General features: G+C 34.9%; 1 protein-coding gene across 2 annotated transcripts in view; it reads right to left on the reverse strand.

The window, feature by feature from the left end:
* Window positions 1–15,895, reverse strand: part of LOC106672737 (kin of IRRE-like protein 3) — a 110,490-nt gene extending 94,595 nt beyond the window's left edge. For both annotated transcript variants that reach the window (XM_014404393.2, XM_014404392.2), the window contains exon 1: window positions 15,730–15,895. In XM_014404393.2, the coding sequence (XP_014259879.1) occupies window positions 15,730–15,888 (159 nt within the window). In that variant the 5' untranslated portion in view covers window positions 15,889–15,895. The remainder of the gene's footprint in view (window positions 1–15,729) is intronic.
* Window positions 15,896–18,264: the final 2,369 nt, after the last annotated feature.

Genomic DNA, 18,264 nt, shown 5'->3' on the forward strand with positions numbered 1-18,264 from the left:
GTAATAACAAAATACATACATCCCAATGTCCAGCTTTGTTTATATATTTATATTTTTATATTTTCACCGAAGAGGAGCAAGAGGTCTAAATTTTGTGGCAAAATCGTCAATGGTTTTCTGACATGTGCTGCTTTTTGAAAAACCATTTTTGCGTGTCATTATAGGAGATAAAAAAGCTAAAAACAACATAATGTTATAGAGAGTAAAAGAGCAACCGTCTGAACAGGAACACCATCCACCAACACAGTAAAAACTAAACAAAACCTTATGAGACTTGATGAAATATTGTTACCTTGGTACAAACAGTTGTATCTATGATAAAATAACTGTTTCGTACTACGTATCTATCGAGGCATAGAATTTTACATAAATACCACTCAAACACCGAAAACCGTTGTTTTTCAAACTATCGCGTTTTCCCGAAGTTTTTTCCATATTTTGATCTGTTTTCTTAAAAATCAGTTGACATTGGTTAATTATGATTTCCCTTATAGCTATTTAGTACTACTATAGACTGGCACAAGGTTTTTAAAAAGAAAAGTTAATAAGAGCTGATGAAATAATTAAAACTTCAACAAAAACACCATTTTTTAAAACCTATGTTATTTTCTTTCTTTCATGAAAAAATTAAATTTTCTCTAGACTATTGTCTAATAATGCTAGAAAACAACCACAAAATTTTGGTTTTGCTGTGCCTATGCGAAACTGAGTTTTTACATTGAAGAAATGGTTTGTAATAAATTCCTTCCGATTTTTCATCCCGAAGAGCAAATTTTCATTTACGAGACGTCCAGTCTATTTCAGCAGCTGTAATAACCGCTAAACCCCTTGGGATGCTATGTCACTGGAGATCGATCAGAGCGAAATCATGGGGTCATTGGGGCATTGAAAATTGTGATTTAATCAGAATATCCAAAATAAATTAGAGTCGACATAATTTAGAAAGAAGGCCGTTCGTACAGCAATGAAGAATGTTATATGAGACATTGCAACTCAAGAACGACACTTAAGCTTTAAAATTCTTCGTAAATTAATGTTTGGGTTGATATTTTACACGACTAATTACTAACTTGTCTTAAGACAACCTTTTAACCAGAATGCGAGCCAGTATTTTGAAAGGGCAAATTTATTCTTAACACAAGGCAATTACACTGCAGATGAAAAAGGCTTATATAATGTTAATTAATTAGAAAAATGCTCGTTGATCTAAAAGTGTGATATTTTTACTAACCAGCTTCCATGAAACTATCATCAGCCGAGTAAAAGGCAAAGGAGATAGTTAAAAATGTTCTTTCACTATTATTTAACTAGATCTATGACACAGGCCAGAGTGTATAAAGTTTCATTTTTACTTAAAGCTATCTCTATATCAATGCGATGTAAACGTCTACACAAGATGGATAACAGTTTTAGACAACTTAATATCCAAATTTGAATAATCCATCTTAGTAAAGCTCGAAGCATGCCTATTGATTAACACTGTTATTAACTGAAAATGCAAATAAGGTACCTCCAAAGTACTTTAACAACCGTCTTCTACAGCTAAGTAATTTCATCGGTGCCTTAAACACCGATAGCTCCAAGAACCTCTTGCCCCTTAATCTGTAATTTTGAATGTTGTGACCGGGAGAAAGAGACAAATCCACACGCGTTTTGTCCGGTTTTTAGAGAAAGGTTGATCGGTGTGTCCCAACTAGTTAAAGGGTGCAATGCTTTGGCTCTCTGTATAAAGAGCGTGTAGGAATGCCGCCCAATATGAGAATTGTGCTTGAGTATCTAGGTCTCCTGTTCCTTTTGTTGGACGGAACAAGTTGTTATTGTATAGTTTTGTCTTCTTAGCGTGTAAATGTATTTATTGGAATGAATGTGTAGTGTGAGAGGCCGATGGAATAATATTGAGTACCCCATCGACCCTCAATTAGGTTAGTTATATAAAAGGCATAAAGGGTGATGGGGGAATCGCTTACTCTACCGTCCTAACCGAGTGAATGTTATGTAAATAAGAAATAATGTATTAACAGTGGTGAGAAAGTGAATGGGTTTGGTTGTAAGAAGTGATTGCGTTGGGGGCTGAAATGACCTATCCCCTGGATCCCAAACTCGGTGGCAGGACAGATACGGTCTGACCCCGGATTCCTAACACTTGGGGTGGGTGTTTCTCGAGGCCTGCTGGTAACTTATTATAAAATACAAAAGCTGGAATTGGCAGTGCATTGTGTGTGTGTGTGTGCGTGTGCGCGCGCGCGCTGTATATACGTGAGCAGATTTGAGCTTAAATAAATCAGAAATCAGTAATATCCGCACATATTTGTAATATGAATTGTGGTAAGTACATGTTACAAAGAAATTGTTAAACAATAAATACATATATGTTGTATCATTACATTATTTCTTATCATGACCAATACTATCTGCAACACTGGTGAAGTGGTATTAAGGAGAATATTTTTTAGTTAATATTAATTTATTTGTTATTAAAGCTCAAACAACTATACCGAAAACTGTATCAACAACGGAGAAATATACTACTTCCATCGGAGAAGTTTGTGTTATGAAAAGTTTATTGCATTTCTACGCGAAACTCTTATAACGTCTTTACGCTTAAACTCTTTTATATGACGAGCGAAAAACAATGTTTCATTTCTTGGAGAAAATAGGAGTTATTGGCAACTTTTGTAGTAATTAGTTTATGTTATATGGTCTGTCTGTTGGGCAGAGCTTATTCCGAGTTGGCCCAATAGAAGATTGGATAATGGAAGCGGTAATCGAGTTATCAAATCGATAATAGTAAGAATGAGAGAATGCTTCATCGAAACAGAAAGAAATTTTTCCTAATTTACCGAATAGTAAAGTTAAATTTTCAATAAAACCTTTCATGAGAAATAAGTCACTGCTCTAATACATTCATCAGTCGTTTAAACAAAAAGATTTTTCATCTGACTTTTCTATATTTGTAAATATATAGACCTTGTAAACACCCTCGTCTTTATAAAAGTAGGAATTAAACGGATGGAAATGTCCATGTTTACCGTTGTGGAGTTTCCGATCGAATCATTCAAGATTCTCTTTAAAAGGCTTAATGCAAGTAAAATGTCGCTGGGGACAAAAGGACGTTTTGCAGGCCGATCTTCTTTCCATCCGGAACCTTCACTGTGTACCCTTTCGTAGGGCACATAGGCGGAGAAAAGCCAAGAAAGCAAAAATAGACGCGATTATCATATAAAAAGCTCCATTGTTACATATAAATTGCCTTTAACATATACCATGTATTATGCAGATGGTTCAGTCTCTTTTCTTTATTTCACGAAATTACAATGCTGCAATGATAGGTCCCTTGATTTTTTTTTGTTATTGTTCTGCTGTTTGTAATTTAAATTTAACAATTCCTTATTTATATTTTAATGCTATCCATACTGTATACGGTGGCGGGGGAAAGTATTGTATTTCTATGCTCAAAGTCCGAGCGCTACCGGAGAATAAGTGCCGGTCGTTGAGTAAAGGGGTTAAACTTGATAAAGAATAACGGATTTCTCCACTAATTTATATTAATAGAAACTAAACATGACTAAATATGGAAAAAATATAGAATTAAGAAAAATCTAAATGAACATATTAAAAGAGAGAACAAAAATTCATTCCAGGCCAGATTTTAAAAATGTATTTAAAAGAATGTGTATATTAAATGACAAATTCATTTTTATTAAGTGCAGATACGTCTGGCTGAATTAACTTGATGATGAATTGGAAAGGCGAGAGCAGAAAGCAAATTCGCACACATAGGCGACTTGAGAGCAACTGACTACTGAACTACTTACCAAAAAAGTGACGTCTCTTTCTCCCTCCAGTCCGTTCTTCTCGTATTTAAAAAAATTCTGCTTACTCTTAATTTACTTATATTATTATATCAAATGATAATAACTAAGATTGAAAGAAAAACTAACAGTTTATTAAAAATAAATCAATAAATAATCTACAAATTAAAAAAAAATAAAAATGATATTTATTATGATGATACAAAAATAAGATTAGATCTAGCTCCTATATAAATATAATTTAACGTAAAAAGACACAAATACATAAAACACATAAAAATATTAAAAGGAAACAAACGAAAAATCTTTCTTTTTTTGGCTAAGAAGGTAGTCAAAATTGATGGCGCTTCTAATTCTCTTTTTTCCAGCGTCCAAAACAGCCCCTTTAGAAGGCACGATCCGATCTTCTCTCTCCTCACTCGCTTCTCCCTTCCATTGTTTTCCTCCCCCCGGAGGGCGGGTATTTTAAAATGTATCGTTATAACGTTTAAAGGTTAATTAAGACATATTAAAATTTACGAATGAAGAATTACTCCTTATTGTTTAATGAAATTTAAATTGAAAATTGAACAAGCGTACGCAGGGGGTAGATTTGATTAAATATTCTAGATTAAACTTGGGAAAATTTAATTTAATTAAAAACGTTTATCAATTTAAATTTACAGTTTATGCTGAATGAGGCTAGGAAATAGGAGAAATTTTAATTTTAAAAACATAATTATTTCGTAATTAAACTGTATTCATTTTTCAAATCTTTTTTTAATTTCCATATTATAGTTGGTCCCCAACCGTTTGCAATTAATCGCCAACAATTTCACATTTGCGTAAACAATTTTTGGATTGGTCATCGCCAACCCTTTCATTCTGCGCTGCTGTTTTCCTTTCCTTCTGGCATTTTTTATTTTTCGACGCTGCATTCAAAGGCTTTCCAAACTGTGGTGGGTGTCCGCGGCGCACTTGGAGAATAATTATTAATTACACAAATAAACATACAATGAATATATAAAATTAAAAAAGCTAATAACAGTGAGTACTGAAAACTAAAGTTATTTTATTTTTAATAATTCAATCAACGATTAAGTTAGACGGACGGGCCTAGACTGGGCGGTCGATCTGTTACCTAGGAATTTTATTGTTGAAACTGGGGTCCTTCATTGCCGGGAACTGCTGCTTCTGGAACACCTGGATAGTTCCAATGTTGTATATAAAAGGCTGTTGTTTGTCGAAAATGTGATTCAAGCTCAAACTTTTCACGCGAGTGCAGTAACTATTTGGGACGTTCTCATTGATCTGTTATTTACATCAATAAGGATCGGCGGCTGAAATCATGATCTCTGAGGAAGCACGCAGTTCAGTCACCTACACAGCCAGTAAAGCGCCGCAATGGGATTGATAAGGCGGAAGGACACCATCCAACGAGGACATTAATGACGACAAACCAAATTAAGTACAGCTTTCAGATGAAGCACCACAGCAGTATCCATCATGCTCAAATTCTAAAAGTCTCCTTATAGATGCAGGGCATACAGTAAGTGGAAGTGGATTAAGTAAAGAGCTTAAGTACCACAACAACTACTAAGGTTTGGGAATTATAGAGGCTGACCAGGATAATGCTCAGTACGTGATTTGTGCGAATATCCTTCCAATCAGTTCAATGGTTCCAGTTAAATTTCGTGGTCGTTTTGACAGTACACAACCAGAACTCCGTGAGAAACAGACTGAATTTTTCATGAGGAGAAGACTGAACAGGCTGCTTCTCAAACCTTCAATCAAACTCATGCAAAAACTCTTAGTGAAAGCTCACTGAAAGTTTCTTGATAAATTATGGAGTGACCCAGGCAGGTAAATGTTATACCATTGCTGAAACCCTCATGAAACCGTGTGTTAACTTGCATGCTTGACGAAAAAGTAGCAAAACTTATATATTCGTGCCATTGTCAAACAATACTGTCAAAAGAGCATACTTGATTTATCAGATGATGTGAATGAATCGCTGGAAATATTCCGTTTGTTGGACGATTTTTTACAACTAACGAAATTCCACAATCTAATTGCATTGACCTGTGGCCAGATGGAAAAGCAATGACTGTCCGACGATCGGAGTGGTTATTAAAATAAAAGATAAATCAAAGGATTGCTGCAGCAGACATTGTGTTCTCCACAAACATGTTGGATGTGTCTGTTCAAATAATTAATTATATCGAGTCGCGGCCATTTAAGTCAAGACTTTTCACAATACTATGTGGTCGATATGGGAAGCCTTCATCATTCCATGCTTACGAAGTAGGAATTATTTCTGAAGTCTTATTTCTATTGATGGACCTCAATGTCAAATTGGGCAACGTTTCCACTGGTGAGAAATGGCAATGTATACTATCGTATTTATCAGATATTTTCGTGAAAATAAATGAGATGAGTCTTTCTTTGCAGGGGAAGAATATCACAACTTTCCATGCTAATGACAAACTCTCCTCTTTTTAATGAATTTTTAAGAGATAAAAATGGAGCTTGAGGATGGCACGTTGATTGATGAAATATGTGAACACCTTTGAAGTTTGGATATGTCATTTGTACACTACTTCTCAACATATCAAGATACCATGTTGCAAGACCATGAATGGGTGGTCAAGCCAATTTCTAAGACAACCAGTGACCATCTTCAATACGAATGTTTGATAAACATTGCATCAGACTCCACCTTGAAATCTACTTTCGAATCCGAAACTGCCCCTATTTTTGGCTCAGTCTGGAAAACAAAAGATTTCAACCGTTCGACAAAATATCAAAACGTGTTCTTCTTCCATTTGCCACGACTTGCCTATGCGAATCCGGATTTTCTATCTGCACAACCTCCAAAGCTAAACAATGAAGCTGCCTAAATGCTGAACCCCACGCCCATCTCCAGTTATCAAAACTAAACCCAACATATCCTAATTGTGCAGGCTAAAACAATCTCACTCTTCCCATTAATTCATTAATCATTATTGTTCAAATTATTACTTTTGAATTTGGCTCGAGTTTTACCTACTTATTGATTCTGTTCTGTCTAATTTGATTTTTGTAAATAAAGTTACGTATGCCAATATAATGTTTGTTTTCATAGTGATAGCCCCTCCATTAACTGATCAAGAATGGACTGGCTACTTTATATAATTTCAATTTACTACATACCATCAATATCTATTTTTTTACGAGGGAATTTAACCTCGAGGTTATATGAACCTTTGGGGTGCCGACGTTTTTGAAAAAAAAAAATTGTAAGTTTGTCGCGGTCGAATGCAGGGCTGCTGGATATGAACCCAGGGCCCTTTCCTTACAGTGATAAGCGCTGTTTCAATGCCTAAACGATTGCGGCCATTGATGCCCCTGTATCTATTTTAAATGTTTGAATGAGAGGGGTTCGCTTCGGATTTTGTTGTGTGAAAGGGGTCCACTGGCTAAAATGTTTGGGAAGCCCTGCTATCCTATTGCTGGCCTGGACAATCAAGACAAAAAATTACGTATAACAAACAGCAAATACTTTATAGATAAAATTGAAAGTATGTACATTCCGAAGTACGATCGATTTGTTAGCACGCATACTGCGCCAGAGAACTCAATATTCCTCGAGGTAATGATGTCATCCATTCGCGCTAATAAATTAAATTCACACGACTCTATATAGAGAGCGAGTAGGAAGGCCATCCGATAAGAGAAAGTCTTCAGATGTCTGTACATTCCTATTTAGTAAGCAACACGGAAGTTTTCATGTCCAAGGTTAGATGCTTTTTCTTTCAAATGTACCAAGAGAATGCATTTATTGTTGTGAATTCGTAGTGTGAGCGCCAATGGCAGAATATTGAATACCCATGGATGTTCAATTGGATTATTTATACCATAAAAATTTTTAAGCAATGCGAGCTTATTACCATTAATTACGGTACGGTTATTACGTGTTGAAAAATGATTCTGACCCGTTGTCCGTGATACAACGGGTTGTTGGAGGTTAAGCCATCATCATATAACACGTAAACCCAATTTAGTAATTAATTCTAAGTCGTAAGTCTGATGTTTAAATACGCATTGTATGAAACCCAATTCAAAATTTGATGTGTTTTTTAAAGCCATTTAATTATGTCATTATTTCGGTCCTACATAAAGCAAACCGTCGAAAAAAAGTTGTATTTGTTCATGTCAAAGGCCGACCGGGGAAAATGCAAATCTTATACTAAGTCGTATTTTATTTATTCTATTTAATTGACAACGTATATCAAATAATAAATAAACAGATTTCGCGTGGGATTTTACGTGGAATGAGAAAAAAAATCGGGTTCCACACACTAGCAATAAATAGAAAGGTGCAGTGAATTGTTTTCCTTCACTGGATGGCATTTATTTATATTTTTCCACCCTAATCGAATTATGTTTTACCGTAAAGTTTACCCCCTTTTTCCTCAGAGTGGCTATGTGACCTACCAGGCGTGTTATCAAACTTCTATACTTCTTTGGTTACACTTATCAGGAAGTCAAGAACGCTTAAGGAGAGTTCTAAACATCCTCTGCTTTTTCGGGATAAAAGATCAGACGGAGATCTTTGACTCCTCAGATCAGACTTTACTTTGTTTTATGGGTACCATAAAATCCTTGTAATAAACAGGGGTATTCGTTTAAAAAACATTATTTTTCAATAAATTGTATATTTTTCTTGGAGGTATAGAAAACACTAAAATACAATTCTGATAATATAATTGGCTTTATAGAAATATATAATACATCCAATGGTTTTAAGCACTAACGATAATACTCAATTTAAAATATGGCAACCAATTTTTAGGTTGGTCCTTATTGTCAATTCGTATGAATCGTTTAAAAAACATTCTCATGTTTAGCTGAAATACGTCAATATTTGTGAAAATAGAAGAACGAAAATGATAGTTAAGTTTAATACAGTTAATTTCTAACAAATTAATGATATGTAAAATATTGTGGAATCGCAAATAGCTGTGGTCTGAAACACAATTAGGAAAAGGGACTTACCGAGGATGCCAGCAATTGTAGAAATTCGAGCAGTGGTTGGTGAAGGGATATTGCTGAAAACTATTAGGGTTATCAAGCCTTCTAGATAAGCTTCAATCACGTTCTCCTCCAGAAGTACTCAGGCGACTCAGCTCGGATTCCTATGCTACCATTCGTGGATTATCAGTCACAATTGCCTATTCAAATCCAGCGATCAAGAAATTCAAATTGTCATGCCAAGATTAGAAGTCTGCCAAAATTTGAACCTAAAATGCAAATCACATTCCGATTTTCAAGATTTTCAACGGTCGCATCCGTTCGATGAAAAATCCTATCCAACGTAAGCCAAGTTATTGCCCTATAGAGAAAGGGTTTTCCACTTTGAGCTTGTTACCGCTGTCTGGGCTATTGACTCCGGGCTGTATAAAGAAGCTAGATAAAGTATATAGAGTTGTAAAAGCTGAATAAACCGATCCGATCGACCGGAATAAAGCGATGCTGCAAGAAGGCAGGGGCTCTTGCTCATCTTTCAAGCAAAATTGGCAGAAATGGAAGGAATCAGGGTCTTTCCTAGCACTGCTTTCAGTCCTTAAAACCGTGCTATCTGGCTGTTGTCATTTCACCTGAATGGCACAATGACAAAAGTCGGACCTTGACAAGTTCAAGGATTAAGAAGTTTCATTCGTCGAAACAGAACAAATGTAGTCAAAATCAACCGTAAAAGCATGCTGGCTGGATTATCTCGTATAACTCGAGAAATGGTGGTCAATTAACCGTTTTTTGAAAAATTTTGAATAAAATTTTTATGTTTAAATTAAAACAATTAGTCGTGAGTATAGAATTGGTTGCTAGGAGTGGGATCCGGCCGGCGTGGTTATGCGAGGCTCGAGCTTGAACAGGTCGGTTTGGACGAGTCGAAAAGAAAGGTGAAAAAGGACTTTATTGTGGTTTATGGAATTATTCTGGGACTTTATTTTCTCATCGTCGTGGAGAGTTCGCGTGTGCGAGGAAAGTACCGCTCTGGAACGAGAAGGGAAAGAAAGGAGACGAGGTTCGAATTTTTCCTTTCTTTTATGCGATTTTGTTTTCTGACCTTTTTTGTTCGTTTTATTGTTGAAGAGAACTTGTTTTATTTCTGTTTTTGTTTTCCACTTTATTCGCAATACAGAGGACACTGATATTTTAGTTTTTTGTTGTGTTTTTTAAAATACTTTTTGTTGTTTCACCCCGAAGTTTTCCCGAAAAGAAAAGGAAAAAAACAGTTTGGTGTCCGATTATTTTAATTTTGGCCACGGAAAAAATCTCCACTGAGCCTCAGTTCCCAGAGACCGGGTGAATTGTCAATGGCCTGAAAAGGAATCGGTAACATGAGTGTAATAATTTAGTTGATCTAACGATAGTTGATATAGTTGATCAATATATTTTACTACTAGTAAGCTACTGTTAAAAATGTTATTTTCTACTAAATAATAAATGTAAAGGAAAAGTAGAACTTGCGGCAATTATGGTCGGTGAACAATATGCCAATTTACTCATTTAATTTTGCACATGTGTAGTATTTAGTGACCGTTAATTAATGATTATTTAGATATCGTGAGATGCGGTCTGGTGTGATGTAGGTTAGAAACCCATTTTCTTTAAGGTGCCAATGTTTCCATCTTTATTGAGATCATTTTCAGGGCCTGGATTTACAAACATATCCAACATAACAATCACTACCCTAAACACATAATCAACAGAATAATCAACAACTACAACTCAACACTAACACTTGACACTATCACTGCACCACTAACACTTTACTCTACGTCATTCTATCAAACACAGACAAACCAACATTCATATCCATTTCATTCGCTCACGGCCTATCACACAAATTAATCCCATTTCTTTCTTCTGCTAACTTTAAAATATCTTTAAAAACTACAAAACTGTTCACACCCTTTTTTTTCCAAAACTAAAGATCCCACACCTGGTAACAAATAGGTCTGATGTAATTTAAAAAATCAATTGTGTAAATTGTCCGGCGACCTACATCTGAATTATATCCCAATGTCTGGATAAAATGGTAAAAGGACCCAAACTAAATCCTACAGCACTGGCTACCCACCATTTTGAACACCGACACAATTTAGATTTTAACAATCCAAAAAACTTAACCACAGAACAAAACAAACATAAACTTTTTAGAAATGGTTTACAACAACAGTCACATGTAAACTCAGCCGCAGCTACGCAAATATCATAAAACAAATTCGATATCGATAACATACATATAACACACAAAACATATAATATAACATATAAAACAATCATTACACTCCACACATCACACAATTCTGTATAGTCTAAATCCCCAACTCTTATTTTATCTCTCCTTTCCCTTATAATCCCGTCTATAATAATCTTGAAAGGTTAACTAGGCTTGAACGACAAACCTGTACCCTTTTTTTTCCATTGCCGGTACTTTTCAGCGCAAAGAAGCCGACTCCTCATAGAAAAATGAATTTGTATCCTTAATTCCTTCCCACTCCTTCAAAATAAAACATATATAACCAAAAAAACATTAATATCTCACTAACACTCTCAACACGACACACAACCATGACACATCTACACAGAAAACACACGCTTTGAGTGAATAAAAATACTTTGATTAAACATAAAATTTCTATATTGTGTACATCGTAGTACAAATTCATTTTCACATCTTACATGGATTTGTATAATTTAAACAATTTATAAATTCCAGGCCCTGAAGATGATTTCAATAAAGATCGAAACGTTGGCACGATAAAGAAAATGTTTTTCTAAACCTACATCACACCTGACGGCATTTCACGATCTCTAAATAATAATTATATACAATTTTTTTTTAAATGAAAAATTAGTATGACAGGCGAGATTCGAGCCCACGCCCTCGGCTTTGTGGCATTGGCGATCGAAGTCATGGTAGCTCAAGTGGTTAGACCAGCGCCGTATTTAGATGAAGGTTGTGGGTTCAAATCCCACCTGTAACAAAACTTTTTCAATTCGAAAAAATTGCCTATAATTAATTTAGTATATGAAAGAATAACTTGATAAAAAATAATAACAGTTAATATGTCAATTTGTTTAGAACCATTCGTTCCACAAAAAAATATTTTAAATCCTTCAAACGTCGAGGGTTTATCATTTGAAAACGGAAAAATATAATAGAAGGACAAGTCCACAGATAATATTTTTTTAGTTTTATCTCTTGTAGAGTCAACAGTTTTCTAACCATTCTTTATTTCTAATTTGCACATTTTCAAACAAAAATATGTTTGGATGGATATCCGCAAGTGCGCAATTTGTTTCTTATTATTTACAAAATATGTATCAGGTACATTTTTAACCACAGATTCTGTTTCTGATAATTCTGTAATAACGTCTGATAATTAGAATTTACAAGTTACACATGAAATTTGCTAACTAGGTTTGAGATTTTGACTTAATAGGCTCACCTATTAAGTTTGTGAATTAACTACATAGTACACCTGTATTTTAGGACATTTACTTTTAAAGCACGGCTTTCTGCTTTCTGAAACACCTTGTATGCATGAAAAGATACAGAATTTTTGGTCGGCGACATCAATCATTATTGCCGTTAACAGTTTCCTCCAAAGACATTCATTGTTTATTAATTTATGTTTGATTTCGTTTATTAATTATTATTAATTGAATGTACTTCCAAATCGCCTGAAGAAGCAAACCAATTTGTTTATTTACAATTTTCCTGAATATGTTTATGACGAACGACACTGTAACTAATGTAGATCCAGCAAAAGATGGAATTTCAAAGGAGAAATGGAATTCACTTATGACTAATGTATATTTCCTTACTAAATTGGTCATTTCATTACGAAGTAACTAATGAGACTTTCTCGTAATTTGTCTACACCCACCGGTTTGTACAATTGTATTTCCAGGCGTAGCATATTATTTCTGTGTACTTCAAATTATAGTACATCTAATGTGTTTTACGAGCTTAGTGAATCGGATTACTTAATAGATCTAGATGTTTTGAAAAGTAAAATTCATGGATATTATAAATGATTGAATTATAGGTAAAAACAACCTATAGAAATATGCCAGAATATTTAAAAAAACATATATTTTGCAAATTTTTTTTGTCGGTCTTTGCTAGTACGTTTCTTTCTTTGCATTTCTTTTCTTGCCTTTATCGCGTTTGAATTCTACTAATTTCTTTTCCTGTTTCTCCAGCCAAGTCATGATGTTCTTAGCTTCTCTGTAAATCAGGGCCTTGCCAATCAATAATAGAGTTGAGATGGGTTTTGTTCTGCGATTAAATAATAGTTATTAGTAAGTCATAACGGAATAGGAATTAACACTTCTCACGGTAAGTCATTAGATTCATTTACTCCGGTGTAAGCGTTGCCACCCAAGTACGCTTCTGGCCTATCGAAAAGTATGTAAGTTGAAGACTCTATCCCATGTAAGATATCAATTGAATCACTTCTATTGCTTGTATGGTAGAAATTTAAAATGTTATAAAAAGGCGAATATTCCTCAAAGAGCCTTAGTAAACGCTCCACAAAGCAGCTAAACGTTTATTCAATAAACATATGTCTTAGTGCTACCAACGTGGGATGTCAGTATTACAATAATTCTCCAGTGCATATACAGTTGATTTTGTTCGAGTTTCTGTTTCGCTTGGAATGTTGCGTTACACTAAGGTCGTAAAGAACTGTATTTATGGTTTGCTCCCTCCCAACGGCTAATTGGACGGTCGATCCACTGAAAAAACAGGATAATACGTTATTTTGTATACAGTTTTCCGTGGAACAAAATTTTTCGCAGACGTTTATCTTCTCTATCTAATATATGCTTTGCAATTTATCCTTGTATTTTTTCATCCTGTTGATACATGCAGGCTTTATTCATCTTGCAAGATCAAAATATTTCAAATTATTTATTACGTACTTTCCGACCTTAATGCAAAATAACAATTCGTCGAGTCTTTCATTCCAAACCTCTTTTTTTCATTGGTTTACCAATCACCCTAATAGGAGTTAGCTACCCCACCACAAACGAATTAGGTTTTCGTTGCTTGCCATATATTCGGGAACTAGTGGAAAAAATAGGTAAAATTTTTAAATGAGAAGGTCTTAGAGTAGCTTTTAGAGGTGTGTGTTTAGAAGCATCCTCTCAAAACCTAAAAACTAAGTTGAATAAATGTGTGATTTGCACTATTAGCGCGAATGGAGGGGTTTAACTCCATTTCCCTCGCTGATTATCAAGTCCCCTGAAGAAGTGTGAATGTATGAAGGTAATTTATTAGTGTGAATGGAGCTGCTTTCCTCAATTACCTCAAGGAATATAGAGTCCCTGAGGTAGTGTGGACGAAATCTGGTGTGTGGATAAATTTATTAGCGCGAATGGAGGGGCTTATTCCCAATTATCCCAAGGAGGAAACTAGTTTGGTATGACAAATTGGAAACAAAAAATGTAAAATTAAACATGGAGATAAATGCATTAATATCACAGATTTTGATTTACCCTCAAATTTAACCTCCGTATATAAGTAATAATATTCGATATACAAATTAATGTACTTATGTAATATTCAACATACAAATTAGTGTTCTTAAGAAATATTCGACATGCAAATTAATCACTATTTTAAAAATATTTCCTTACAGTAATTTATAGGATAATTTGAGTTGAGTTGTATTTCACGTTTCTTGCACGTTCGAAATCAATCTTTTCGTTGGAACGTCGCGTTGGCGTTGGATTTGCAAGTTGTTCTTACAATTCACGTCGAGTGACTTTAACTGTTTAACTTTAATTTTGCACTGGTGATAACCGACCTTTGACAGTTTAAATATATGTGTTTACTGGTTATTTGAAGGCGCAACTTTTCTCTAAGTGTCATATCTGTCAATACTTGAGAACGAAGACAATCTTACTTAAACATTAGTCAAGAACTTTGTTAAGTCGTAAAAGTTCATCTTCTTAGTGATTTTGTATTTTCTTTGTTTAAGATTAAAATAAAACCACAAGTGAATCTCACAGGATCAATGCTCTTACCATTGGTGCAATAAAATTTACAGTAAGATTAGCTTTTTATAAGATATGTAAGAGTTTATGGAATAAGGTGGTGAAAGGCTGAAGTACCTAAGAAATGAAATATCTCGAATACGTTTGAGAATACAATTTTTAGTCCAATTTGAGATGTACGATAAGCTCCCGATGTTTATCATCTATTGTCGGTATAGAAGAACCCCCCCCCCGTTTTGTACAAAAATGGCACATTCAAAGATTTTGTTATATCGGGTGGCATTCGCTCCTCATATAGAGCCAAATTATTATGTGATACCCTCTGTTCACCAGGGGTAAGACACGGTAAAGAAGTAAAGTAATTATAGACATACAGAACAGATTAATCCTTTTTTACGAACAGATTAACGTCCAACGTTTGGCATCGTTCACATTCATATCTATAATGTTTTTTAATCTGATATCCTATTTAGTACAATTATGACTACTAGCACGATAAAAATATATGTTTGTTTTATAGTCCAAGAATTGTCGTTTTTTAAAAGGGCTAACTCTCTGTCTCAATTGACTGAATATACATAGCTGTTTAAGCTGCATCATAGGAAAATCTTTATTAGCTAACACTCGAGGATTATTGGCATTTGGGTGTTGAGTTCGTTCAGTTTAAAAGAAATAAAGCCCCAAAGAAGCTTGTAGCAATTTAATAAATATTACTGTAATGGTTTCTATTGATTAGCTACTGTCGATCTTTGGCGTTGGGGAAAACTAATTTTAGAGACGAAAACTTTACTTAATCGCCAAAATTACAACAATGGTATTAGCGAACCCTTTTCCATCAGAAAGTAAGGCAGGTGGAAAATCAATTTCTTTTATAACTTACCGTTCTGTTCCCTATGTTTCTCACTTTGCACGTCAAGTATGCGGATTTGCCGATGAGTGCGGAGACATTCTGAGGTGCTGAAGGGTCGAAGTAGGGCTCTTTGGATCCTTGCTGCGGCCTCGGAGTGGCTCCCCTCAACGCGTTCACGCCGTTGGGCATATAAGCACTCTCTGGAAAACAGAAATATGGACCCATTAAAAAGTTTGCTTGACTAAGACTTGACATATAAGTAAAATATTTAAAATATTCACCAACAATCATATTCAGTGGATGTTGAAAATTTTAATTTCAACGTAACACACGTGGACAGAAAACCAGTAGGAACAGATATCATACATACTAACTCGAAACTAAATAATAACAAAAATTAATAACATAAAACTACGTCGATGAATCTGCTAATGACTAATTTGACCAAAATTCGTTTTTTATTTTTTGTAGGAAATTGAAAAAACTAGTTATTGCACTGTGAGAAAGTGGAACTATTGGTAAAAGAACGGTTTAATTTTGTTTTCTAGGTTAAACCAGGAGCTACACTAGTAAGTTGACAATCTAACTGAAAGAAAAAAAAGGCAGTTAGGAAAAAGTAAAAAAGATCATTTAGGGATGACGACTGAGAATTAAACTATTCAATTAAAAGGGGAGAGGTTGTCGTGGAGTCTCCGATTTCAATGACACTTTTTTAGTGATACCAGGTCGATAAATACTAGATGTTTCCGATGGTTCCGTCCAGTGCCCCCCAGGAGTAATAAAAAATATTTCAGGCGGAAAAATTGCGTAATCAAAGCTGCCTCTGCTCTCTCAATCAAATTGAATGAAATTTTAAGGAATTAGTACATCGAAAAATATTGGATGCGTGTATAGGGCTTTGCCAAAATTAGCCCCAGGAATCCCGAAATAATTTACTAAATATTGTGGTGTACTCTTTCTCTATGAAAGGCCAAAAGTAAATTTCAAAATTTATTAATTAATAAAAAAGATTCCAAATTTAGATTTCTTATTTTATTGTTTCTATAGATTTTTCTCCTATTACCTTCATACCCACTAGACGAAAATGACAATAATTTCAAATTGCAAACGTACTTCATACCCAGGGGGAGGTCCCCACGACCTTCCCTTAGCCTTCCCTTCTAAATGCCACATAATCTCCGCGGACCTTCAAACACAGTCAAATTTGGTACGTGACATACATAAAGGAAAAAACGACATAATTGAAAACTTAAAAGAGCTACGAGGCAAGAGCACTTTACGAAAGAAATGAGATATTTTGGGGTCGATGTGGAGTGGGGTGTTGGAGGCATAGTAGGGAACGTTGACTATGATTCCGAGGACTTGGGATTGGAAAGACTAAATTCGTTGGATATTAGTAGGTTTAGTGGTGCCCCATAGTTATAGCCCATATGTCCAAATCAGTTTCAGCAGTGTTTCATAGAGTGTCAGTTTGTTTTTTGACGACATGTTAGATTTGTGTCCCAATAGTTAATTTATTTCTAAATTTGTAAGCTCTGAATCCGAAACAAAAAACCCGCGACAAGTTAGAAAATTGGAGGAAACATTTATAAGGATATCCAAGCGCTACATCATTCCCTCTTAAATAGAATAAATAAATTCCCGACAATTAATATTAAATGATTCAATGATTCTTATGTAACAAAATAATTCCTCTAAACCTCTGTACGAATCTCAACGGTAAAAAAGTATTTTCAGGTTTTGGGAATTTTTTAATTTTTCGACTTAGGTCCACTAAATTACTTATAAACTTCAGAATTACTCACGTAGAAAAATCTGGTTTGTGCCTCCTGAAAGAACGTTAAATTTTCTTTAAGAAAACCTATTTACATTGCAGAATTGATGAAAAAATTCTGCACGAAATATTCAGAAAAAACAAAAATGTTGAAATTAGGAATTTTTTAAAATGTTGCATTGGTAACTGTTAATAATTAAAAACTCCTGGAGCTTTGCAAATTCCTTCAAAAGTTCTACATTCAATTAGCTTTTAGCGGTATACCCACCTTTTTCGATTGCGCTTCTGGTATGCCCAAAAAGTTTGCATTTTGTTGAAAAAATTGGAGTCGATGAAGGGGGCACGTTCAATTTTTCCAGGAAATCCGTCTGGCACTTGAGTTTTGGTCAGTTCTTTAATGTTCAAATCAATCAGTTTGTGCCGAAGAGGGTGCAACGTTTGGAACGAAATGATCATCAGCAGTGAGTTGATGTTTTCCTAATCTACATCAATCACCCTCGTAAAATGGTAAGGTACAATCCTTCCCGACGGAAGGTATTCCACCTTCTCTATTGTGAAAAACCAAGGTCTATGTATGACGTACGTGTACTGGTTTCAGGACCACGATTAACAGAATGCAAAATTTCCTCTTCTGCATCCATTTACTGAGAGTTTTCCCTCTTTCTTCGAGTAAAAGAACCAGTTTCCCTCAGCCTTTGATGAAGTCATTGGAAGGTGCGATCTGCTGGATCTTCTCAATGTGAAAAACGAGCTCGGTATTCTCCCATTGCAGTAGTAGCAGTACCGTTGCT

The sequence above is a fragment of the Cimex lectularius genome, unplaced genomic scaffold (assembly GCF_000648675.2).
Source record: "Cimex lectularius strain Harlan isolate CLEC.00 unplaced genomic scaffold, Clec_2.1 scaffold266, whole genome shotgun sequence".
Lineage (NCBI taxonomy): Eukaryota > Metazoa > Arthropoda > Insecta > Hemiptera > Cimicidae > Cimex > Cimex lectularius.